Source organism: Parasteatoda tepidariorum, chromosome 9 (genome assembly GCF_043381705.1).
Source record: "Parasteatoda tepidariorum isolate YZ-2023 chromosome 9, CAS_Ptep_4.0, whole genome shotgun sequence".
NCBI classification, from domain to species: domain Eukaryota; kingdom Metazoa; phylum Arthropoda; class Arachnida; order Araneae; family Theridiidae; genus Parasteatoda; species Parasteatoda tepidariorum.
In genome coordinates this window covers 9,407,767-9,435,592 of record NC_092212.1, presented here as the reverse complement: position 1 = coordinate 9,435,592, position 27,826 = coordinate 9,407,767, and the positions used below count along the sequence as shown (strand labels likewise).

Sequence of the window (27,826 nt, the reverse complement as noted above, 5' to 3'; positions counted from 1 at the left end):
CAATTTTTTAAAGTTTTAATGAATTTTTATTTTTTAATATAAATTACTTTTGTTAAATAAATATTTACTACTTTAAAATAAATTATAATCCTGCTAAATTTGTGAACTGAAAAAAATTTAAAAGCAAAATCGAATCCGATTATAATTAACGGAGAAAATATGAGTGCATTGGGTGAAAATCAAATGATCTGCGCCCGTTCTTCAATCGCTCTTGACGGTGGCTTTCCTGCATTACACCTTCAGCGCCCAAGTTGGGGGAAAGATCCTTACGACTTAACATTGATAGTATAGGAAGTTTCCCTTCTTTACGCGAAGCGTATAAGTTCTTTGATTCAGCTATTTCATTCATATTCATACCTTCCGCACGTAACTAGAAGCAGTAGCTTTGTGCAGAAGTCTATATAATAAATTTAAACCTTTATACAACAGACGAACATCGTTTAAAGATTTATAAACATTTATGAAATTTGATGTAGTTTGTTACTGGTAGATATGAAAATAGCTTAGTTAGGTAAATGCGCGCTTCATATTTCAATGAAAATTGATTATTATACTATTTTTAAGAGACTCTTGCCCGCTTGGTTTCATTGATAATAATGCAAGGAAAACAATAGCTTTTAGAGATCGTAGAGAAATCATATTGATTCCCAAATTACAGTATTTCTTAGTATCCTTTTCGTTTGAAGTGTCGAGAAAAAAGAGAATTCTCAAACTGCTAAGGATTTCCAAAATTATGTTAATAATTTTATCCTTGTAGACTTCAATATAATTTTGAGAATCAAATTTTATTCACGTTGTTCGTCGTTTAACTTTCGGTTATAATGTAATTTCCATACGTAAGCTCTCTGTATTGCGGAGTGAAGAGTAGAAGAAAAAGTAGGCGTTACTGTCTAAAGTAAGTTCATCATTTTTGAATGATTAACTTTCAAGGAAATGACACTAAGTGTGTAACAAAATGAAGACATAAAATATTCCTCTTTACCCCAATCTGAGCATAAGAGACTGTCACTGTTCTTCATCTTCCTTTATTTGTGGGTCTTTAAGTCCTACCATGTCTAGCAGATTTCTTTTAATTCATTTGTAACTGTCTTATTTATTGGTACAACATACATTTGCAGGCTTATGTGCTCAATTAAGGCTTATAAACCTTTGTCACACATTTGAAGGACAGATAGCACAACACAGAAGAACCCGCCATCTCCACACACGCTTTGGCGGGGGACACCGCTCGGCCCCTGTGTAACTGTCCATCTCGAAGTTGAAATAAAATAATATGAAGTAGAATAATTTTTTTTGTGTACATGCATTTTATTTAAAGACAGCTTTAATGGTTCATAACCCTAAAAGCAAAACCTGGGCCTTCATTGGACAAATATTCAAGTATCTAACCTCAATAAGGGTTCGAGGGGCCATTATTTTTCGACATAGACCCTATATGGAATTGTCCAATATTTTACAGCCACTTTTTAACCAATATTGAATTCTTAGATTCATCTGAAATTTTACATTTATTATTCAACCAATATAGACCATATATTGGCCCTCTAAGGCAGTGCTTCCCAGCCTTCTTGCCACCACGGACCTGACAACGTTTGATAATTTTACCGCGGTCAGTTGGAGGGTGGGGGCGTTGATTGTTTATATTTTAGATTATTTTGATTTATTAATTTTAATTTAATTGTATTTAAACATACCTTCAAAACAAAATACAGTTACACCAAAAAATAAATATTAAGTGATTAAACATTTTAACTTACTAGAACGTTAAGTCAATGAGATCCCTGAGCTTGTTTCTTTGCAATGAGACAATGACACTCGAAGTGTGTTGCTTTTGTCCAGTTTATTCCGTTGCTTTGTTTTGGTTGCTGTTCTTCATTAGTTCCAATGTAAGTTTCGCAAAGCGCTTTCGTGTTTAATTTATGATATTTACAGTTATGAAGATTGATTTTTTCATTAAAACAAATTGAAAGAGAAAATAGTTGCGGTGTTTTTTTTTACTTTTTAAAACATTAAAATATTTATGTCACTACCTTCGGGCCCCCTTTTATCGAATAAATAAAATTTTAATGGAACGCAGATATTTTTAATTTGGGGAATAAAACTAGGAATTTAAACTCAGTTTCAATGAAATGGGCGGCTAGCGGGTTGGGGAACACTGCTCTGAAGGACCATTGATAAAAAAATCTAGACATCCAAATATAGGATCCATATTATGCCAATTTTGACGCAACTGGGAACAAGATAAAATTGTTGACAAGGAAGTTATTCATTTCATACCCCCNTTTTAACTTACTAGAACGTTAAGTCAATGAGATCCCTGAGCTTGTTTCTTTGCAATGAGACAATGACACCCGAAGTGTGTTGCTTTTGTCCAGTTTATTCCGTTGCTTTGTTTTGGTTGCTGTTCTTCATTAGTTCCAATGTAAGTTTCGCAAAGCGCTTTCGTGTTTAATTTATGATATTTACAGTTATGAAGATTGATTTTTTCATTAAAACAAATTGAAAGAGAAAATAGTTGCGGTGTTTTTTTTTACTTTTTAAAACATTAAAATATTTATGTCACTACCTTCGGGCCCCCTTTTATCGAATAAATAAAATTTTAATGGAACGCAGATATTTTTAATTTGGGGAATAAAACTAGGAATTTAAACTCAGTTTCAATGAAATGGGCGGCTAGCGGGTTGGGGAACACTGCTCTGAAGGACCATTGATAAAAAAATCTAGACATCCAAATATAGGACCGATATTATGCCAATTTTGACGCAACTGGGAACGAGATAAAATTGTTGACAAGGAAGTTCTTCATTTCATACCCCCCCCCCNCCCCCCCCCCCAAAAAAAAAAACTTCCATGAATGCAACTCTTCTTTACTTACGGCTTTAATTTAATTAAAAAAAAAACTATACGTAGAAATTAAAATATATTTTATTGAATATTTTTAAAAAAATGTATAATGTGGGAGTTATAAACACTGAGAAGCCAACTTGCTCCGGACAGCGAATTAATATTTTCGGGTGGTAGTTTATTAATTGGTGTTTCTTGGTTTAATAAATTTAATTTATTAGGTTTTTATCCACTACTATTTCAAAATAATTCGAAGGCTTATATAATTCGCCACTTTACTGTATTTAATTCATGCTAATCCTTTTAAAAATTGGTCAAATATTTTCAAATTTTAATTGTATATATTTACCGTTTTTTAAATTATTTTAGCTTGTCCGGAGCAGTTGGCATTTCTGTAAACCGAGGGTAAAATCAAGATAATGCTATTTATAAAATTATGTCTTTTACTTGCAACTCCCCATTTTTAATAGGAACATGAAATATGATTTTATAATTATGTGGTTCTTAAATTTTCTAATCATTTATATGGTTTCACCTCATTTAATTAAAATGTCTCCTTTGAAATAATGAAGTAATTTGAAAGGTGTATTGACAATATTGAATATAGTAAATGTAAATTGTAGCTAAAATTTCTTTACTAGCGATATCTTTATGTAATAAAATAAATTCGACTTACTGTTATATAGCATAGAGTGGAAATTTGAGAACTTTAGCTAGTTTTAATTTGGTCGAAAAATTTCGGCTGACTATATGAGCAATTCTACTAATAAACGTCAATTAGGCGGTCAAAAAAACAAATTTTTTCTTCGGGGGGGGGGGGGGGNGGCACGCTATTTCTACGTGAATTTTCTTTTTTACACCCTAAAAAAGCAAGAAAAAAATCGCAAGCATGAAATTTTTTCTTTGTGACATACTTTAAATGACAAAATACCAATTTCAAATTTTTCCCGATTATTTTCAATTTACGAACTTTGATTAAATTGATTTGATTAATTTGACGAAATCTCTATAAATACATTTTAGAGAGACATTATAATATTATTATATTTATGTAAAAATCGTTTTATCTGAGCCATTTATTCAGATAAAACGATAAATGGCTCAGATAAATGGACGTAGAGGACTTTGTGACCCGACAGACTTAACGTGCACCACTCACCATCTACTACACCGGGAATCTTCGGTCGGCTGCAATCGAACTCCCGTTATCACGAGTCCAGTGTCCTGCCAACCAGGTTATTCCGGCAAAAAACTTATTTTTAATTCGTTTAAATAAGGTCTGTGAAGTTGGCAACCACAAGTAAGGATTTTGCCTTCAAACGATAGTCGATTGTTCGAAATCGTTAGTCTACCAAACATTTCCGTTAGCCCATGTACTAAATAAAAGATTAAGGCCAAAACAAATTTTTGGTAAATACTGAAAAAAATAAAAAACAGAATTTTAAATGTAATTAAACAGAACTTTGAACGTAATTTAAAATTTAATTTCGGCGTAAAATAAGACAATATTGTTTTAAATGCCGTATCCATTGCTTGTATGAGCAGTCAATATTCCTCTTGTATAAACTCTCATGGTATTCCAACAGTGGCTACAGTTTCGAGAACGTAAAACGGCATTAACGTGTTTGTAAATGTATGGAAGGGCCCCATCAGCCATTTAAAAGCCTGTTGATCTCTCATACTAATGAATCAGCCCTCTGAACTTTCCAGGGATTTTAAGGTTTTCCCACTCTCTTACCTCCATGGACATTTACCTAATATGAAAGGTGCCAACGGTCTTAACAGCTCAATCACGCCACTTAACAAGAGCATCTAAATTACTGAATTTTTAATGGAGACGAAATTAAAATGCACTGCAAAAAAATGGATATCAATTTGTATACCACACGTTTCATATTTAAAGTAATTTTTTTAAAAAATAATTAAAATTACTAGATCCCCTACAACTGATGACTATCACAAGTGTAGTAGCGCGATGTTGGATTTTTAAGATCGAGTGAGTATGAACCGCGAAATTGGATTTTAAAATCCCAAGAATACGAATTGCGATGTACGATTGTAAAACCACACATGAATACAAGTCACGGCGTGTAACTTTTAAATTCGGTAAATACGAAAATCGATCTTAAAACAGCACGAATAGGAATCGCGATATTAGCGGATTTAGAATCACGTGTATGTAAGAGTCTCGTTGGCGGGAATCGGCGAAACTATTACATTTAGAATTTTAGATTGAGTAATTCCGTGAAAATTTTGTCCGATAAGTTTTTTTTTATAGATTCCGAGAAATAATTGCCATTAGAAACTCGGAATTCCCAGAAAAATCATTAGATTTCCCCCTTTCAGACCTGGAAGGATAATACACACCCTTGAGAAGTTTAAGTTCTCAAAATTTTACTAAAAGAAAAATTGAATAATCTGCACAATGACTAATTTTCCAAGTTTTAATGATAAATAATGAAACAATTTTATTCATTTGATACAACAGGGGAGGGGAGCCTTTTTAAAATTTCAATTAATGAGGAGGAGAGATAAATCAAAAATCCAAGCAAATTAAGAATTCTGACAAATATTAATGTTTTATTTTTTCACAGTGAACATCAAAATTTAGGTAAACACGAACCAGAAAATGAAATAATGAAAGGCCAGTTTAAAATATGCACTGGCACTTAGCAGAAATGACCACAATGATTGGGAACATGGTTTCCACAGCAATGAGGTTTTGAAGCAGCAAGACAATGGGAAGTCTTCTGATTCTAAAAATAAATAAAATTGAAATTGGTAAGTTAAATGAATGAAAGAAACCTGGATGTTTAGTGTCAAATATTAAATACATATACTAAATACATATACTACAAGCACTACTGAATGGCCATTTAATAATTATATTTGAAATAAGAAGGACAAACGCCGTGAAATTTCTTTCAGCAGGTGGATTGTATAGTCCTACATCAATAACTTTCCATCTAGGATTATTTCCATTAGCATTTTCATTATTTCAACTTGACGTACTTAGTTATAACAATTTGTAGCATTAAGTACAACTCAAACTACTACTATGAACGTAACTATTCTTTACTTAAAAAATTACATTTCAAGAACGACATTGATAAATTAAGAGCTAAGTGGATGAAAGAGGTGACATTTTCAGAGTAGTTACTATCAGAGTAGACAGAAAAAGAATTCGTTTCCAAAGTACATAATTATAAATTAATTAGAAGGAATGGCTATTAATTCTTTGTCTTATTTTATTTACTACTACCTAACTTAAAATAAAAATCAAGCTAGCATATTTAAAACTAATTTAGATTAATTTATGTAAAAATGAAAGAGAAAGCAAAAACAATTCTACTACATTAAACATATCTATATTAATGTGACGGCTTCATGTTATTTTCCCTGATTAAAGAATAACCCGATTGAAAGAATCACTTATCTGCTTCGTCCCCCCCTTTTTTTGCAGAGTATTACATATTTTTCATTATTTGGTAGTTGAATTATGAAATAATTTATTCAGCACAATTTTTTAATTTTACCCATTTGTGCCCAGGCACAAAAAGATGACTACATATGAAAAACTACTATCTGAAAAGACAGGTAGTACATATTAGTTTATATCTAGCGGATTTTTCTTTCTGTCGTGTACAACTTTAACTAAAAAAGTAACAAGCCTAATTTCAGAACCAATTTAGCAACATTTATATTACTGTAGACAGAAAAACCTTGTTCCTGCAAAATTATTTTTAGCAATGAACCACTTTCATCTTTTAAAAAAATAGTAAATGTCCTTTTATCGAGGACACTTGGCACAAATGTTTTATATAAACCCTGAGGTTTATAACCAATTTTATGTTACGTTTAATAAATCACTGTAAAAAGAATTACAATAATTTTAGAGAAGTTAAAAGTGTGTACGCTTACAGAATTGCAGTTGCAAAAAACTTTAATTTTGGCAAATTTCAACCATAAGATTTAAAAAAAATAATAAATAAATAAAGAGAATTATGTGAAATAAAATAGAAAGTTGTGCTTGAAAAAAATTATTTTGTGTCCAGCAAATTTATTAATTAAAGCAGTTAGTGGAAACATTTATTTCATTTGAGACAGTTGCAAAAAATATTGACCAGACTATTAATGAAGACAAAATAAAATTTATAGAAGTAACAGATAAACTTTCTCCAAAGACAGATTTCTCTTAGGTTCATAAATATGTTTAATTTATTGAAAATAAAATAAAAAATTCATCATTAAAAAGTATAAGGTCAGAAAAATTTAAAACAGCGAAACCTCTCTGAGGCGACCACTGTCTACTCCACAGTAAAATGGTCGTTAATGAAGGTTGGTCTTTCTTAGGGGTTAACTCTATTGACTTCAAAATGCTATCGAAGGCACACAATTTTAATTAGCGTCATTTTCTTGGTATGAAGTGCCACGCATGTAGGCTTCATTCACGTATCAATTAATAATTCTTAACCTCAATTAAAATGCCCCCTAATTATTTGTAAAAGCCAATTATGAATGATAGAACTATCTGAAACGAATAATGTTTTCATTTTTTAAGTTAGCATTTAATTTTATTTAATAAAAATTAGTTAAGTTTATTTGAAATGCTTGATAATAATACTTTGAAATAAATCATAATAATCTAAATATAAATAATTCATAGCATCACCTTTAGTGCACTCTGACAACAACATGCTGAGGAGGTAATAGATCTTTTTCAGAGATCGTCAAAAAGAGCTCTCTAAATAACAACTGCACAAAAATATTTTAAATAAATTTTAATTTACTTGTTCTGTTAAAATTTTTTTATTTGATATAGTTTTGTGTTTCCTTATATGACCTTTTCCATTTTTAGTGCAGAGGTTCGCCTAGTTGCTGGGAGATAGATGATCTCTCCTAAAGGTTTTCTTCAAAATAAAGACTACGAAAAAAATTCGGTGCCTCCCAAAAGTTATCTTAAATAGAGGAGATCCCCACACAGAGGAGGTCTTTTCTGGAGGTTTCACTGTATTTCAGGTGAAAACCAGAGACAAAGAAGGAAAATTTAGTAGAGCTGGTAGATTTTTATGCAAGCAGAGATACATATACAGGAAGAGCTAAGTAACTATGAATAAATACTTTATTCAACACAAAAATGGAGGAATATAAAAAATGAAGAAAATAATAAACCTCATAAAAGAGGAAGTTAAAAGAGTGCTATATAAGCAGGGTTGTAAAATATTTTATTGATTGGTAGACAATTAAAAGTTAAAGCTTTCAGAATTTTTAATATTTTTAGCAGCATTTTTAAGACTTCACTACGAAAGAGCTGAAATAAAGTGTCTTATTATAAGAACTTTTGACACATTTGCATGCCGTGGTGTGGAAAATAAACAACTTTAAAATAATTTTAAATTAAATTTACAAAACAGAAAATCATACATTAAAATATACCACAAGAAGAAATTTTTCCCATAAAGCTTAGAAAGTTGGTAGCTTTGATTAAGTAAAGTGATTCAAATAATTATTTTCATTGGAGAGGATTAATTATTTAAAGAAATATAGAAAAAATAGAAAATCACAGATTCGAGGAAGATTTTCACCCCTTATATTTGGATTACATTTAGAAAACTGCAACTCCTTATCTTAGCATTTATACACAATTTTGTGATGCTCTATGTATAGAAAGTCACCTTATAATTAAACTAATTGTAAGGTGAATAATAAATATGTTTGTTGAAAAATTTTCACAATTTGAACAAGATAAACATTAGCTGAGGCAAGAAATGCACATAAATATGAGGATATAGAACAGTGATTTTTAACTGCCACCCTCGTTTTTTTTCTTATCTTGCAACCTGCACAGCAAAATATTGAATCTTTTTTTGTAATGACTCATATAGATTTAACGAGATTTCCTTAAGGGATAAATTTGATTTATCTTATCCGTAAAAATTAAAACTATTATCTGTACTCTTTTTTTTTCTATTCCTCGAACCCAAACACGAAAAATAAAGTTAATAAAAAATTCAAACTGTGAGATTTTCAGGCTTTAAAAATTTATCAAGTACAGTACAGAACCCGTTATCCCGAAAACAGAAAACCAGAACGAAATTCGATAAATTTTCCTGCCATTTTTTAAAAAAAAAATTTTTTTTCCTCATAAGATTTTAGGATTTTTCTTTCTATTTTGTAAGATGTTTACCTTACCATCATTTTGGAAATAATCATCAGTGTATTACTCAATCGTTTTTTCTTCTTTTTAAGTTTATTTCGAAATATATTTTTTTTAGTTGGGTTTAACAATGAAAAAGACTGTTTTTTGTAGCGATTCAGAAGACCGGAAAAATCAGTTACCAGGAATAGCGATGGTCCTGATCATTCCGGATAATCGGTTCCCTACTGTACTACAATATCAGGTTGAAAATTTTTCTCCCCTCTATCTCTTTGAAAAACAACCTTAAAGTGGACATATAGGTATCCCTTCTCTGTGAAATGATTTTTTTAACTAGATATTCATTCTTTAATCCTTTTACTGAACATTTTGCAAGCTTTTACACAAGTTCCCTTATCCATTTTCAGGGATGAGAGTAGTCAGAATGTAAAAAAGAGGAAATCCAAAAATCAATATNCTCTTAAAAAACAAAAAAAAAAAAAAAAAAAAAGAAAGAAAGAAAAAAAAAGGAAAAATATATATATATATAAACAAAAATTTGACAGAAAAGTGCGATTTTTAAACTTGTAAACCATGTGAATATAAATCCCGNAAAAGAAAAGGCTCTTAGTATGAGTTAGGTTAATATTTTGTACATCATTAAATAAGTGTTCATCAGGCATTTATACCCTTGATACAGAAGGTTTCAGGATTAATTTTTATGTAAGAACTACTTCCAGAGATTTTAACTGTTCTCTTACCAATTTTATTTTTTAAAAAGTACATGTTTTTATTGTTAAATATAAGGATCTGAAACAAAACATAATATATGAGTTTTAATCATTTCTGATACTGCATGCCCAGCCTGAGACCAGTTATTTCAAAAATATAACAAACCACTAAAAATTAAAAACATTAGTAAAACATGCAAAGTAAATCTGCAATTTCTGGTTATTCTTAAATTTTTCTGATATAATAATGAATTGCTATGCATACAATCCCAAGATAATCAGGGGAGAAGTTAATAGTTCATTGAAAACTTATTTTATAATTACAATAAAAAAAACTTTAAGTCATTAAAAATAACAGAATTCAAATACATACTTGATGCAATCCAGTGTAATAACCAGCCATGTACCATGACACAAGCATAGCCGAAAGTGAAGGGTCATTTGATGCAGATGCGCATGGAGGCATGGGTGGGGGTGGAGGAGGGGGGAGACAATGAGCAGCTCCTCCCATATTCTGCAAGAAACATTTTTTTAATCTCATGAATCATTCAACAAAAAAAATAAAAATTTTAAACATGAGTAATAACACTTTTTATTATTAGATCAGGAATGCAAATTTCAAAGCTACTTACTACCAAATAAGCATTTTGAAAATTCCTATTAAAACAAATTTAAGCTTAAGTTAAAGATCATGTTGGAAAATCTTGAATAGAGCAGAAATTAGCCACCAGAACTGTTGCTATGGTGAAATGTGCCTCAGTTAAGTTTCAGTTCATTTACTCCATACCAAATAAAAGCCTTAGAGTTGATGTGGATTTTGGATATCATTTAGGTTTCTAGCAGGATTTTTCCAGGTTCTGGCAAAAATTTCTCTCTTTTTTCTTCCCCATATCAGATTCTTTTAATCAATGAGAACCCTGCAGCAACTCCATTTCGAAATACAATGCAAAACAAATAAAGTCAATAAATAAAGCAATTTGAATAACGTTTGGAGTAATTTATTTTCACAGCAATTTTTAATAACTTTTATAAGTTAAAATATATTTAAAAAATTTAAAAACTTAGTAACATAATCTATTACACCTGTAACTGTCAGATTATTATTATAATAATAAAAAAATAAAAAAAAACTTGAATTCTGAAAGTTACTAAAAGTTCTAGATAAAAATAAAAAAATTATTTAAACAAAAACTATTGGAGCAGCTTAATTTTTCATTTATTTTATTAAATGCTTTTGAAATCTACAAATATCGCATTTGTAAATAGTAGAATTGCTTTAATGACAAACACTAAAAAATACATGAGAAATATTTATATAAGCCTTTCAAAAAAAGTAAATCAGTGGCTTACTTGATTTGGGACAGATACCATAGGAGTATGCACAGCGTGATTACAGCCAAGTTGAGGAGGAGCGGAATGTGGCTGCATGTGTGTTTGAGGATGATGCTGAGCATATCCAGCTGCTGCATAACGGTCACAGTGCTCAGCAGTTGTGTTACCATTAGGAAGATGTCCTGATTTAACAACTTTACTCACATCTTTAGATTCAATCATGCAACTGTAGTCAGTATCACTCTGATGAAGAATAGTACATTTCATTAGTCTTGACGTTAAATTCAGATGCATTTTTCTACAGCATTTTAGACTTTAGATTAACAACTAAGTACATAGGTTTTTTTTCTCAAACAAACAAAGCAATAAAATTATATGGTTAGTAAGTTTATGAAGGTACATAATATGATAGTGTACATCTGTTGTTTTTAAGTTTTAAAATTTACACTTCTTTTTGCTTAAAATGTAAAAACAGGGCTGCTACGAAAAATATATCAAAAATAGTTCCCTCTAGTGGTCAAAAATTGTTTCCTAGCAAACTAAACCTATGGAATAGCCTAAAAGTACCAAAATAACAGTCAAATCACTAAATTTGTAGTCTAAATGCAATATACACTACATAAATAAATAACACACAATTACATTAGTAAAAATATAACTTTTTCTGAACAGATATTGCTAGTTATATGTATAATTTACTTAATTACGCAAGGCTTTATATTAAATAGAAAAATTACCTGGTATTAAATATTAGTAACTGAATAATTTTCAAGTGTGTAAAAAAGGTTACACACACAGAATTTCAAAATAAAAAATAACCAGGAAAGCATATGTTAATCTACAAATAAAAATACCAGGAAAACACAATCTAAATAATTTTTTGAAATTCAAATGCCTATACTAGTAATCTTTTAGCAATACAAAAAGAAAAAGGAGGTTAAAAAATTATTTAATTACCAATGTGAATATTAAAATTGAAAAAAAAAATATTAATAGGTTTTACAAAAAGATTAGACACCAAACTTACTTTTCTTTTTTATTTGTGAATTGGTATAATAAACTCCTAAAAACGAATTGTGTGAATATGAATAATGAATTTAGATTTTAAAATATCTTTAATGCGGATCACAATATTTGTTTTTTCAATCAAGTGAACATAAATCATACGGAATACAAGTCCCAATGAAAAATTTATAAATTCTGCTAATATCAGGTGATAGTAGTAGCATGATGTGAAAAACCCTGAAAATTTTATATGCAAAAAATGGACAACAACTTATATATCATAAATGTTTCAAATTTAACATAATTTTTTGAACTTTTACCTACTAATGCAAAATATATCACATCTTCAGATTAACTAATTCAAGAAAAAACTTATTTCTTACATGAATTGCGATATTGGATTTTAATATAGCATGAATATGAAGTGATATTGGATGTAAAAAACCCAAAAATACAAATTGGGATAGTAAATTTTTGAATCATTCAAATATGAATCACTGTGTGTAATTTTTATATCATATGAACATGAATCGCAATGCGTAGTTTTTAAATCATAAAAATTCAAAAATTGATGTTTGATATTTCAAACGTTTGAATATGAATTTCAACATTGGATTTTAAAAATATGTGAACACGAATCAGGGCATTGGATTTTAAACTCATTTGAGCTTGAATCGCAATATTGGGGTTTAAAAATCCATGAATACGAATCGCGGTATTAAATATTAAACTCGGGTGAGTAAGAATTGCAATATTGGGCTTCAAAAATGCATAAATACAAATTATTGCGATATAGGATTTTTACGTCAATAGAAATTAATCGTCAATTACGACAATAGAAATTGCTATGTACAATTTTTAAATCACATGAATACGAATCGCAACGAATAGTTTTTAAATCGGAATACGAGGATCGATGTCTGATATTAAAATCACACGAATAAGAATCGTGATATTAGCAGATTCCAGCGTTGTTCCAATTATGCAAAAATCTAACAGACCATAGCAATCAATTCGGCAAAAGAATCATTTAGGACGTAATTCTTTACGTAATTGGCAGAAGAATGTATGTTTCTTTTAATAATGGCAGGCAATGAACTTCTGTTCTTAACCTTAGAAGATGCCAGAAGTGTTGCTTATTTATCGTTACGCGGTGGACACCTGTGAACCAGTCACGTAGGCAGCAATATTACTTACATCACACTGCCACAGATACCTGTCGTAGGGTGGGTCAAATTCACACAGAGAAACATAGGTGCCCAGAGTAGGATTTGAACCTGCAACCATTTGCGTCTTTGCAAAGATGCAAGAATTCAGAGATTGCATGAGCACACCAGATTAAATTGAGATATGTAATTAGTAAATGGAGCTATTAACAAACAAAACATTAGATAACAAACAAAAAAAGATTCTTGTGGACATCCAGAATATCGGGCTATCAACAATAAGAAAAAGTGAATTTTACATCTAAGGAGCTGAATTTTTAATTTTTCCTAAAAATTTAGAAGTGGAAAAAACTGGATATTTGGTATGGAACACAATTATCTCTACCCTTTGACTAAAAATATAAAGGAAAGTGAGTTCAGTAAAAGGGGTTACACAAAATTTCCAGGGTTCAGTTTGTTTCGTTCTTGGAGTTTTACCCCTTCTAATTTCGTTAGAAGTTAGTTCCATTTCAGTCGGCAGTGGCAACCATGTGGAAACAAGCTTTGTCTAATGCCTAAAATCTTCTTTTAATGTAGAATATGCAAAATTATAGATATTTATCAAATATCACAGAACAGATATTAAGGAATTCAGGTAGATGGCAGAAAAGAGAATAAAGGACACCCCATTTTTAGTTGTTGCTGTTATTAAACATATCAAGGCAACATTTACTGTTAGATTAACTGAGAGCTCACAAATTATTGGAAAATTATCTCACATTTCCAAGAGAAAATATTGTTTTTTAATTACAAGAAAAGATAAATAATATCGACTATGCAATAACTTCTAATAAACATAGCATAGACCAATAAAATTTCTTAATTATTTACTAGTTAAAAAATATCAACTTTCTGTCTTAAAATACTTCTAAAATTATTTTAAAAAAATACATAAATTTATAAATCTAATATGTAACTTCGTAAAAATTAAGCATAAAATATTACATTACTAAGACAATTTTCTTTGTAGACATCTATGCGTTTAATATACAATGAACTAAAATAACGATAAGAAAATTCCTTTCACAGCTTGCAACTATTTCTAGGGGGGGAATTTTGAACTTTTCGTACTTTTAACGAAATTAAACACTTTCTCATAATTTTTGGGTATTCGGATAAAAATTTCACATTTTTCCAGCTTCATAAAATTAAACAATATTCCTCAGCTCTGTGGCCACTTTGGTAATTTCACAATTTATCAAAACTTTTTACAAGTATTTACTAATGTTCTAGATTTCTCTAGGATTTAAAAATAATAACTATGTTATCTATTGAAGTTTTTTTTTTCTTCCTCTAAAGCATAGGTCGACTAACTTTTTTGATCATCGACCCCTATATAATTTTTCGAAATCTCCATCGACCCCCATAAAAGTAATTTTCTGTTAATTAAGATAAAACTATTAGATACTGTGTTGGTACATGTATTTTATGATTTAAACATTTATTAAAGTAATAGTACATTGTGTAACAATAGTTTTATGAAAAATACATTTATGTTGAAATTTAAATACCTTAATATTTATTAAATAATAAGTAATTATAAATAAATAGAAATAATAATTAAAGTAACTACAGATTTATTGCTTCTTAATCAGTGAGATGAGTGTGCCTGGTGTTTTTTTGAAAGGTTCGCTATATTGGGTTCAAAATTGGTCAATTTTAATTTTAAATCCCCTCGTAACTCCACATTTAATTTATTTTTGTACTTAGTTAAGATTGAATTTACGTGACTGAAACCGGCTTCAACCATAAAGGAACTTGGAAAAGCTAGCATAAAAAGGTTGAGCTATTTCATAAAGTTCTACATATTTTTGCATTATATTTATATTTGTTCAAAATTTACTCATTGTTAAATTTTTAAGAAGCGTCTTTGCTTCAAGATCCGATAATAATTCAGCAAACTCATCTTGCAGGTTGATGTCCATGTTTTTGATGATGCGTTTATTAATTTATGTTCTATAAAGAAACTGATATTAAGTCAATTATAAAAAAAATTCACAAATTTTACATACTCAATTAGATATGTGTGATTTACTTATTAAGAACTGTTTTTTCTTTGACCCCCAATTGAACCCTTCCGATTCGGATCGACCCCCAGGCTCAGATCGACCCCCACTTTTGTTAACTAGACCCCTGGGGGTCTATATAGACCACTTTGGCGACCTCTGCTCTAAAGCATAAGAAAATAACAATGAAATGTTGATTTTAACAAATTATTTTTTTCTAATTTTGCATTTTCATTCAGACAGAAATATTAAATCTTATTATTTTGAAGTGTATGAAGTTAAAGTTTTGAAACATATTAGAATATCATAAATAAAATATATTACTTTAAATATCCTTTTTGTACTTAAAAGAAAAATTAAGAAAAAACTTACAGTGCAGGTAGAAACTCCCGATTTCTTAACACTCTTGCGCTGTTTCTGCCTAGCTTTTTTCCCAAGACTCTCTAGCAAGCCATCAAGAGGTACTTCATGATAATCACCATAGCCCAAGAACTCAACTGCGCACAACTTGTCTTGAACATCAAGAATAATTGCCTCATAATATGATCCATCTTCAGGGAATATGGCACGGCAATAATTTCCAATTCGCCACTATTATAAAAAGTTACGAAAAACTATTACAAAATATCATTAAAATGTGTTTAAACATGTATTAATTATTTTTAATGTGCATAAATGTAAACATGACAAAAATAATAAAAATCAGATTTAAGTTAAATTAGAAAATACACTATTAAAACTTGATCCACACTTTAAAGCATTTATGCTCATATGAATTTAAATAGCACTAAATAATATAAATAAGGAACAAATAATCATTAAAAAATGCTACACTAATTATCAACATAACCGGATATAAGTTAAATTATTAACTATTATACGACAATGCGCAAAATTTTTGCATGAGGCTAAAATTTAAGACGTGAGAAACTTGGTTTATGATAATTAAAAAAACTGTTATACAGGGTATCTGTTACATTTTAGATATTCAAATCCATGACTAATTCCAAGAATTTTTCATGACTTAATGAAGTTACTATTTTCCCCGACAAAAGCAATTTAAAAAAGCATTATAATAATATTAATTGAAATGATATGTATAACTTAAACTGTTATACTATGCACTATATATTTATAGACTTTAAATTTAAATAAACAGAGTAAAGAAAGAGTTGAAGCAATAAAATAGCTGTAAAAAATGCATAGCAAATAATTTCTTTTCCTTTTTTTCTTTCTGTAGAATTACTTCTAAAGATACTTTTCTTGTTCCATCATCGGAAAGGAAAGAAATACTCCTGATTTTTCTGTACTCATTTCGGAATTAAAAGTTCGCCAATGACTGGCTTGCTGCAACTAGAATTTTAAATTGATAAAATGAAAAAAAAAAAAGAATAAAAATTCTGAAATCACTGAAGCTTGTAATATATAAATTACAAAATTAACATTTAATTAATTAGAGTAGAATTCAAACTAAAAGTAAACTCGTACTTGAATATAAATGGCACATGTTAATTCATTACAGCAAGTTCTGAAATGCACTAAAATTATTAAATAAAAAATATAGCAACTTTCCTTTGAGCAATTATGATAACTCTACTTGCTTACATCTTAAATTTAAAAGGAAAAAAAATCTTTGTTTCTCTTAATTGAACATAACATATCATTACTTTGGAAATTAGTTTTGTCTAAACAGACAATTCTTTTTAATGACAACTTTTTTTCTTCAATATATTAAAAAACAGAAAAAACATTACCATGCTGTATTAATAATTTTTTTAAAATTTTATTTCATTAGTGAGTTTTAATTTTTTAAAGGAATTAGGTTAGAGATCTTAAAGCCAAGTCTGTTGAGCTATGATATTGTCCCACAAAACTACTTCATACAGTGTAAAAGAATAGTTTGTTGAAAAGAAGAAAAAAAAAACTAATGTAATGAAAATTATTTCAGATTACTAAACTGCTGATACTAAATTTGTAAACTGTAATTACAAAAAAGATTGTCAATTAGTCTGTTTAGTACTTCATTAAAAAATAAATAATAAAATATTAAGCAGATTAAATTTTCAAAGAGCATAAAATCAGAAGAGGTATAGCACAGATGCAAAGAACAAATAAATCAGTTGATTTTACAAAGTTCATCATAGCTATTGCATTATGTACTACATATTTTTGCAGCAAACAAAGTACAACTTTATTACACTAATAACTATCAATTTAAATTGATTAAAATATTCTACAATTAATATAGACATCAAATAAACTTAATTACACAATGTTTTTCTTATGTTCACTTTATTTTTGAACACACAACCGTGAAAAGTAATAGATTTTTAATTCAATACAGATAGTAATAATTTTTTTTTTTTTTTAAACTTATTGAAAATTTTGCCAAAACTGATCATTTAAGAACATTAAAAAAAAAAAGAAGCTTTAAACTGATTATTCAATAAAGTTTGCTTATTGGTTAACAGTAACAATAAATTTAAAAGCACAAGTAAATAAAGGAATTTTCTAACATACAAAAGCCAGAAGAATTTGATTAAATTAGTAGAAAAGAAACTAATAAAATTCAGTAGTCTACTGAAAAATCCAGTAGAGTAGGCAACTGTGAATATGTACGACATATTTGCTTTTGGAAAATACTTTGAGAATTGCAGCAACAAATATTTCACTTTAATAACAATATCAAATTTTACAAGATTAAATTCTCCATTATGTATTATGAATTCACCATTAAGATTGAATTCCTCATTATGTATTTTCGATTTTTGTTTCTTTGGCCTGTAGCACGATTGTTATGAACTTGTAGATTTGCATTAATATTGGAAATTTTTTTTTTTCATGAAATCATTTAGTTACTTATAGATTTTGCAGCTTAGAATTTTCATGAACAAATACAAATATAATTGTAAAAGGTATTAAATTATCAACATTTGTTTAATTTCTGACACCACTTTTTGAAATTTTATAAATTCTTAGAGAGACTTAAATAAAATGAAAATCTTACTGTGAACACAAAACCTTAGTTAAAAATCTTTCGTCAAGCAATTCCTTAACTCTTGTAATTAGTTTAAACCTTTTCATCACCATCGACCAAATTTATTTGAAAATCATTTTAAAAAATCTATATTGATATAGTATATATGCAATAAACACATCAGCCTATTTTTTTCTTATACATTACCAGTTTTATGGAGATAAAAGAAAAAAAAGAGTTGATTTATTTTGTTTTCTTTCATCTTGACTTTTCTTTGTAAGAGAAATGTTTACTCAAAAGCATTTGAATGAAAAATTAAGAATTTATTTTATAACAATCACTTATCAATTCTTCTACACTTAAATAATCTTGCCTTCTCTTGAGCTACTCATTTTACAATAGATAATAATACAAAAATAAAGAGTATTGAAATTGAATTATTTCAATATATTTTATCACAGAAAAATATTATAACCAAACTCAAAATGCCCTTTGCAAAGAGGAAGCCGTCTGCCTTCTTTCATTCTTAAGGAGAACTCTGTATAAATTTCTTCCATTATGGTAACTAATTCTCTGTGAATGGTATTTCCACGGTCTCACATATTATGCACATCCACCCATAATACAATATCTTATTATGACTAAACTATATCTAGTGTGTGAGACCATTTCTAGCATCAAAAATACTATGTGAAAATATTCAATTTGAAAAAATCTTGTAGAAATGGGGGTAAAAAACCTATCTGCTGGAAGAGCCGTCGTAAGCGAAGTATATCAAAAATAAAGAATAGGAAATCAGTTGTGCCATAAAGTGATTATTATAATTCCAGATTCAACGACAAAATAAATTAAAATCAAGAGAATTAAAAAAAAAACTATGTGGAAGTGATTAGAAAACATTCTGATTTACAAAGTAATTGTCCCAATTTGAGTATATTAATAAGTCATTGCTCTAATTGGAAGTTCAAGAAGCACAATATTAAACTAATAATATGAAAACTTAAAAAAAAAAGAAAAAAAATTGAAAAATGCAGAAATAGGCGCCACTGTTAAACCTCGGAATTGTCTACTTAAATTCAAATTCCTTTGAAGTATAACATAGCTTTAAAAATATTGAAAATTGCAAATCCATGTATAAATTGCCAAAAAATGACAGCTGACAAAAATTAAATTTAAGTTTACAATGAAATCAGCAAAAATTGAGCTCACGAAAATGTGATTAAATAAAATAATGTTTAGAATTAGAATTATAAGAAATGGTACCCAATGTTATCTGGGATGAAGTGGAAACTGGCTAAAAAGCAAAAAGGCATCAATGAAAACTTAAAATCAATGTAATTTAGTTTATTAATGGAATCATATAAGTCATTATATTAGTGATTAAAAACCAACATCGATTCACGTAAAATGCTCTATTATCAGCTTAGAGAATTAGTATTAGTACATTTAGTTTGTGAGTACAGATAAAAAAATTAAAATAAAACGAGACAAAATTATGAAAAGTAATTAAGTTGTAAATATTTTAGAATGTGGCTAGTTTTTTCCAATTTAAACGAAGGAAAAAAATGATAAAAAGAGAAAAATGCCCAGTTTCAATATTATAGCAAACACAATTTATTACTACAAAAACTTATTTGAATAAATATTTTAAAGACATGGAGGTTAGTTTATTAAACTATTAATAATTTATTTCACTAAGAAAATTCCTTTTCCATTTTTATTACCATTATAACATGCTTACTTTTTTCCCTGCAATTTCCTCTTTCACATTCTCTTTATTAGCCTTCTTGTTCTTGCCCTTTTTAGCCTTAGCTGCTTTTTCCTAAAATCAAAACTTTGTTTTAAAACAAAACTAAATTAAGAGAACAAACTAGATACAGGCAAATGTTAAAAAATATATAAAATTTATTCAAGTACAATACTTAAAAAAAATGACAAACTGGTAATAAGAAGAATACAGAATGAAAGGCTAATGCAAAAAAATAAAAAATCAGCATCTTGAGAAACCAGATAGACAAACACGACAGAAAAAAAATCAGAACCTTAACAGTTTAAAACACTTATAAAATAAGGGTCTTTTAAAATAAATTAGACAAATGTAAATAAGATTATTATAATAAAATTTAAATTTATCAACTATTAAATTTAGATAGAAGCACAACTCTATTTAAAAAAAATTTCTAGCAATTTGTCAAAAGTTTATTACTACCCCCTCTGGTTTAAACCATTTTTTTTATAATAAAAAAGTAAATTTAAATGAAAATTTCAATACAAAGAATGTGAGCCGTAATGGCTCAGGGGATAGAGCGTTCGCTTTCCAATGAGGTGAACCGGGTTCGAATTCCACCGATCATTGGCCGATACGAATATGTATCCAGCTGGCACCAACCACAGTGTTAATGTGAAATGTCCTCAGTGGTAGATGGATCATGAGTTAGAGTTTTACAGTCAGGCTAACCGAGGGAGGTTCTCGTGGTCTTCCTCTCCATGTAATGTAAATGTTGGTAAATTCCATCAAAAAGTGCTCCACAAAGGCAAATTTCCTAAGGCAATACCTGATCCAGGAGTTTCCTTGTCCTCTGGATTGGGTTCAAAATTACAAGGCTATGGAGTTGAACATTAGTAGTCTTCATTATTACACATTACATTAGTAGTTTATATGAAGATATATACATATATATGCAAAACTTCTGATACAGTGAAACCTGTGTATAACGATACTGTCTATAACGATAAACCTGTCTATAGCGATATTTGCTTGAGGTCCCGGTGAAATTCCTATTTACTCAATGTATTTTTAGCCTGTTTATAGCGATAACCACTTTTCAGTTAAACATGTCTACAACGATAATTTTTCCTCTTTTGATAGTTGATAGTTCTATTCCGATTTTTCTGCCGTTGGAAAACGACTCCCCATCGAGCCTAAATGTGAGATAACAAAATGTTTTTTTTTTTCAATCCCCTTTGTATGTAATATTCTTTCGTTGTTTCTGAGAAAAAAAGCCACTTTTAGGGAAAATTAGAGCTGTAGAAATGGGTGAAGGGGTATTGTAGGAGGGAGAGAGCTTCGTCAGAAAAACGGGTGACACACTGACGAGACATCGATGCGCCAGCGACACGCATCGATGTCTCGTCAATGTGTGGTCCGCCTTAGGTGGGGGGGAGAGGGAGTTTCTCGCCAATGATGATATCCCTGCTTTAAAAAGAACACTCCGAAGGTCAATCGTCTTGCTTTCCTCACCATTCATTAGCTGTGGAAAGGAGACAAGTTGCAAGGGGGCGCTCTTTTTTCAGAATGGTCACTTTCAAATCTTCTCATTCATAAGTAAGTCCTTATCGTTACTCACTACGGACTGGCATGTTTTCCTTGCAATAAAGTTAATTTTAATTTTGAAGTGATGGCTCGGCGTAAAGCATTATCTTTTGAAGAAAAATTAAATATCATATCGGAAATTGATCAAGGATTGAAGCAAGTTGACGCTGCTAAGAAATATGGGATTTCACAATCAACAATAGCTACTTTTTTGAAGAAAAGAAAAGATATCGAAGATGCTGTGGAAGGAAGCAAAATTGATGGTAAAAGGAAAAGATTTAAAGGTGCAGTTAATGAGGATGTAGACAAAGCTACCCTAAGATGGTTCCACGAAATGAGACAACAAAATGTGCCAATTAGTGGTCCAATGATTGCAGAAAAAGCAAGAACATTTGCGTCTTTGCTAGGCAACAACGAGTTTAAAGCCAGCAATGGGTGGATTACATCATTTCGAGAACGTCATGGTATTGTTTTTAAAACCATCTCAGGTGAAGAAAAGTCAGCTCCAGTCAATGATGTTGCATCCTGGAAGCAACGAGAAAAAGAGACTATTAAAAAAACTTATTCTCCAGAAAACGTGTGCAATGCTGATGAAACTGGCTTATTTTATCAGCTCATGCCAGATAAAACAATGGCATTTAAGGGAGAAAATTGTAAAGGCGGTAAAAAATCAAAACAGAGGTTAACTGTTCTACTTTGTGCAAACAGTACTGGAACCGATAAACTGAAGCCGTTCGTTATAGGCAAATACGCTAAACCTAGATGTTTTAAGAATGTGAAAAGTTTACCAGTTGACTACAAGGCAAACAAAAGAGCCTGGATGACAGAAGAAATATTTAACAACTGGCTGCTTGATGTGGATAAGGAGATGAAAAGAAAGAAGAAAAAAATAGCTCTCTTAGTTGACAACTGCACTCCTCACAACAATCCTCCAAGTTTGAAAAATATAAAATTGTTTTATTTTCCCCCAAATTGCACGTCGATTCTACAGCCATTAGATTTGGGAATAATAAAATGTTTCAAAGGATACTATCGAAAAAGATTAGTTCAGAACGTTGTTTATAATCTGGATAATAAACTCCCAAATCCTTATGCAGTTGATGTAAAAAATGCATGTGATTGGATTTCCGGAGGGTGGAATTCATTGACACAATCCACCATCCAAAATTGTTGGAAGAAAGCTTCTTTCTTTGAGGATAAAAGCAACGGAAACGCAGAAACTGAGCTTACTGAAATCACTGATGAAGAAGAAAAATGTGTGGCAGGCTTAAATTCGATTGTCAGTGATTTCCAAAGATCATCTAATACATCATTTCTATTTAACGCAGATGAATTTTTAAATTTAGATAATGATGTGTTGGTTTTCAGTGGTGCAAGTGATGAAGAGATTTTAGCAGAAGTTATCCCGGGTGATCAAAGTGATGAGGAAGAAGCAGCTGACTGTTCTCAAAACAGGACTCAAATTTCACCCGAGAATGCCATATTGCTAATTAACACTTTGCAAGATTTTGTTGCAACATTACCAAATGTAACTGATGTTCATTTGAATTCATTAGATGGACTGAAATCTATGTGCATGGAAATGGCAATTGCTTCCAAAAATAAGCAAACAAAACTAACCGATTATTTTTCTAAATAATTTCTGTTTTGATTCATAAAATTGTAAGTAAATTTTTCTTGTGTGCTGTTTCATAATTCTAAGTAAAATTTTCATTTGGAGCCTATAAAAGAAGTTTAATTTATCATTAGTTTTAAACGTATACTTTTAAATTTCAAACCTGTCTATAACGATAACCTGCCTATAACAATATTTTATTTAGGTCCCTACAGTATCGTTATAGACAGGTTTTACTGTATTATCTTCTTTAATAATGACATTGTATTTCAAAAATTATCATAACATAAAGTTGGTAATGGATGTAATATTTGGCTGACATTTCTATCTAATTATAACAGTCAACTTATATATTTGACAAATATGATTAACTTGCACAATAATTGCATTTCCAGTCACTGAAAAAAAGAAAAATAGCCAGTTTCTTGCTTTCATGTTCGTGCTTGAATTGTAAAATCGATTTGCTGGTCTTATGAACAATTGATGAAACAAAGCTTTGGCCTGACTGGATAATAAGCTATGATTCGGTCTAGAGCAATTTGTGTTCTGAATATTCTTTAAATGAATTACTGTTATTATTACATAAAATAATGTTTCTTAAATTATTTTTTAGTTTATAAGTATTAATATTGAAACCTTGGAATCAGAAACCCTTCAAAAAAATTAATATAATTTCTATTTCATTTGAATGTTGCAAAAAAACAACAAGAGTTACATTACATTGTATTTAGCTGATAACTATATAAACAACCTAGGTTGTTTTAAAATTAAGCTATAAGTATTACACGAAACACATTGTTTAATGATTTTTATCTATGAAACTTAGAAAAAGTTGAAAACAAGCATATAATTTTTATGCTTGTTTTCAACTTTTAACATGCTTATTTTCAACTTCAAGTATGCTTATAATTTTTATTATATACTAGAGCAGATGTTCCAGTAGTGGGCATCCTTGAGAGATTTCTTAAATTATTGTTTATAAAATAACTATATTAAAGTGTTCTCATCGCAATGTTTGAGGATGATGGCCCATCCTTTTAACAGAGATAAATGCCCTTTTTGTAAAGAATTTTGTCTCCCATTTTACTTTTCTTAATGAAATGCTCTTTTTATTGCAGTAACAGGAACTAGCCATAACTTCTGAAAATTATTTTTAGACTAAACTTATTTCTCATATTTGAGTATTTTGAAAGTTACTGTAATCTATCTCAATGTAATTTTCAAGATTAGTGCCCTTCAAAAACTGAAGGTACCCTGGTTTTTGAAAAAGTACCATTTTTTATTTTAGGGAGATATCTGTATACTCATAATATTTCAGTTTTTTAAAAAACATATACATAAATCTAGCAAATTTTAAGCAAATTTCAACTAATTTCTTAGGAATTGGTAAGATTATAAACATGCAGAGAATTATCAAAATCTTTTAACATTTTATATTAAATATCTGCATTTAAAGCAATACGAGTGCAAAGCAAAAATAAATATAATTGANAAAATATATACATAAATCTAGCAAATTTCAACTAATTTCTTAGGAATTGGTAAGATTATAAACATGCAGAGAATTATCAAAATCTTTTAACATTTTATATTAAATATCTGCTTATAAAGCAATACGAGTGCAAAGCAAAAATAAATATAATTGATATAAAATGAAAAAAATACAGTAAAACTGTAATATAAAGCTGAAAATGTTGCACAAAACTAAGGATAGTAAAAAATATTAAGTGCAATATTATATAAAAGACACATTAAGCATTCAACGCTAAAGCTCAATATGTGCAACAGCCAAAGCTTCAGCTTCCAACATTTCATGCCTTCAATCATTAAAGATTATTTTCTGGCAATACTAAGTGGTCTCCAACTTGTCGATCCTTTTATAATTTTGTGTGATCGTGTGAACACTATAATAAAAATATAAATTGAAATAAAATCAGCAATAATATAAATGAGCTAATAAAATTTTCTTACAGACTCCTCCATAGCTTTATCATATGCTTCAATTAATTCAGAATCATCCCAATCAAATGCTAAAACATCCTATAGGAAGGGGGGAAAAATCACAAAAATAATTTAAATTTTGATCAACTATGTAAAATACATTATATCAAATTCTTTCCTGAGTGTCTTTAACTAAAATTCATAAGTTAGTCAAACAGAGAAAACTAAAAAGCAAATTAAAAACTATTGTTAGCATGTAAATCATTATGTTAATTCTAACATTTCTTTGCACTACTTCAGTAGTAATTGGGGTTTAAAAACCCATGCTTTTAAAAATAAAAGCTCTGACTTTTTAAAATTTATTTTCAGGTTTGGGTATTTGCAGGGTATCTTCTACACTTTAGATTTTCAAATTCATGATTTTCCATGACTAATTCTTCAGAGAAAACAATAATAAATTTGAAAAAGCATTATAATAACATTATGATAGGTATAACCAATGTTATACTGTGCATCTTCATACTTAGAAAACAGAGTAATAAGAGAGTAAAAGCAATAAAATAGCTGAAAAAAGTACAAAAGCGAATAAATTTTTTTTCTTTTTTTTGGCAGAATTATATTCTAAAGATACTTTTCTTGTTTATCGGAAGGGAAAGAAAAACTACCGATTGTTCTGTTCTCATTTCCGAATAAAAGAAATTTCGCCAATGACTGGTTTGCCTCAGCTATATTTTTAAATTGATAAAAAAATAATAACAAAAATTCTGAAATCACAGAAGTTTAAAAGAGAATTTGCTCCAGAAATTATGTTTTTTCTTTCATTTTTTGAAAAAACACAATAATTTTAATAGAACACCATAATTTTAGGTAAAATATTTTGAAAATCAATTTGGCACCTTGACGATTGTAGATGGCGTGGCAGATCACGTTAAGGAATGTAATTCTAGTTTATATAATTATTAATGACACCAGATCTGTTTATAATGTGAGTTCTTTATTCACAAATTTTAATAATGTTTAAATTTATTTTTAATCTTTTTCTCAACTGTTAAAATATTTGAGACATTTTGCAAAAAAAAATCAAAAGAAGGCTCTTTAGTATTAATTAGATGATTAGACATACTCATTTAACTTGATCATTAAAAACACAATAACTTTCATTTTGTTTCATATTAAATGTTTACTTTACATTACTCTACTCAATGAAAAAAAAACTAGCTAAAAGAAAAAAATGGTTTATATATGGTTTAGCTAAAATACAAATAAGTATTGGTTAATATATGGTTTAGTTAAAATACAAATAAGTATATTTAAAAAGTAAAGTATGAGTTCTCAAAATATGGTAATCAATAAAATAATTTTTCTCCTGTTTATATGACAAGAAGCCACAGGTTTTATTTCATTGAGTATTGTTAATGAAAACATTTAACAATTAATTAAGCAGCTTTTATATTTATAAATAGAAGGATGGAACCGAAAAACGAACTAGTAAAAACAAAAGAAATTCTAATGCATATTTAGATTCGGTTGTCTCAATGTTTAAAACAAACAGATACTTTACCACTGGTTTATTAAAATCCATCGTGCTTAATAATAATAATTCCAATTCTTCTGGTTGTTCAACAATACAATATGTTGTAAGTTCAGGGCAAAATTAAAACGGCAATAATGTTGCTTAGAGCTCTCTGACAACTTGGAACGTTTTTGACTGCCTATGCCTGTCATAATTGAAATAATTTATAATAAATAAATAAGAAAACCTTTGGTCGTCGGCTACCGAAGCGGGGGTGCCATCCCCTCTGCAGAGGATCAAAATTGTGATGGCATGTCTTCGGATCATCCTCAGAGATGTAAATGAACTACAACTACAACAAGAAAACCTTCTCTTGGCGTCAAAAATGCTATTTCGCTAATTGCGATTCAGACAACTTCGACCGGCTCCTTTTATATCCATGACCATAATCAGAGATACTTGTCTCGCATTGTTGTATACTAACCAGAGGTGACCAAAGTGGAGGGTCACACAGAGGAGCACAGATAGCGTTAGCAGTTAAATTCGCTAAAAGACTTCTGTGTTACTACTTTCGATTGATTTTTACGCCGGAGTTGGTAAAAACGGGAAATCCAATATTATTATAATTGTAGTGCTTTACATTATAACGCATTCTTCCAATTTAAATTTCAGCGAAACAAACAACAAATGGATTTAGAAAACTCCACAAGCATGCTACGATTCTATCCAAAAAATGACAAACAATGACATTGTACACTATTATATCCCGCAGTGGGCTGATCGTTAAGAAACGGTTCCCTGCAGATCACCGAAGTCAAGCATCATTGGCTGCGGTCAGTGTGCTGGCAGGTGACCACTTGGATCAGTCTGCGTAGGGACCGAGGGTGTGCGATACTGGTCCTCGTTAAGCTGTTCTACCCTAAAGTGCTCGACTCCGCGTGCAGGTCGCCGGGCTACCGAAGCTGGGGTGCCATCCCTTCTGCAGAGGATAAAAATTGTGATGGCATGTCTTCGGATCATCCTCAGGGATGTTTCTCAGACCGACGCCAATAGTCCATTGTGCAGCTCTAGTGCTACGCTAATGAACTACAACAACTAATATAGCAAAATAAAGGATAACTTTCAAAAAATGGTGAACCTTATACTTTATTTATGTTGTGATATTAATTTTCTTAAATTTGTTTCAGGCACACAACCTTTTAGAATTT

At 29.7% G+C, this 27,826-nt stretch overlaps 1 protein-coding gene across 1 annotated transcript; it reads right to left on the bottom strand.

Annotated features, from left to right (window-relative positions):
• Positions 1–5,404: 5,404 nt before the first annotated feature.
• LOC107445665 (survival motor neuron) lies at positions 5,405–26,994 on the bottom strand. Its single transcript, XM_043051339.2, has 7 exons — positions 26,667–26,994; positions 25,136–25,204; positions 19,978–20,058; positions 15,632–15,850; positions 11,062–11,286; positions 10,085–10,225; positions 5,405–5,600 (listed from the first exon to the last, which is right to left on the bottom strand). Exons 1-7 carry the CDS (start codon positions 26,685–26,687, stop codon positions 5,514–5,516), a joined length of 843 nt encoding a protein of 280 aa, XP_042907273.1. The 5' UTR covers positions 26,688–26,994; the 3' UTR covers positions 5,405–5,513.
• Positions 26,995–27,826: the final 832 nt, after the last annotated feature.

Bases quoted from the DNA above. Each gene is read 5' to 3' on its own strand.
- LOC107445665 (XM_043051339.2), bottom strand. From the start codon at position 26,687: ATGGATTTTAATAAACCAGTG. The intron at 11,287-15,631 runs GTAAGTTTTTTC...ATTCTTCATCAG, and splicing joins CGGGAGTTTCTACCTGCACT to AGTGATACTGACTACAGTTG. The intron at 5,601-10,084 runs GTATGTATTTGA...ATTTATTTTTAG, and splicing joins ATTACACTGGATTGCATCAA to AATCAGAAGACTTCCCATTG.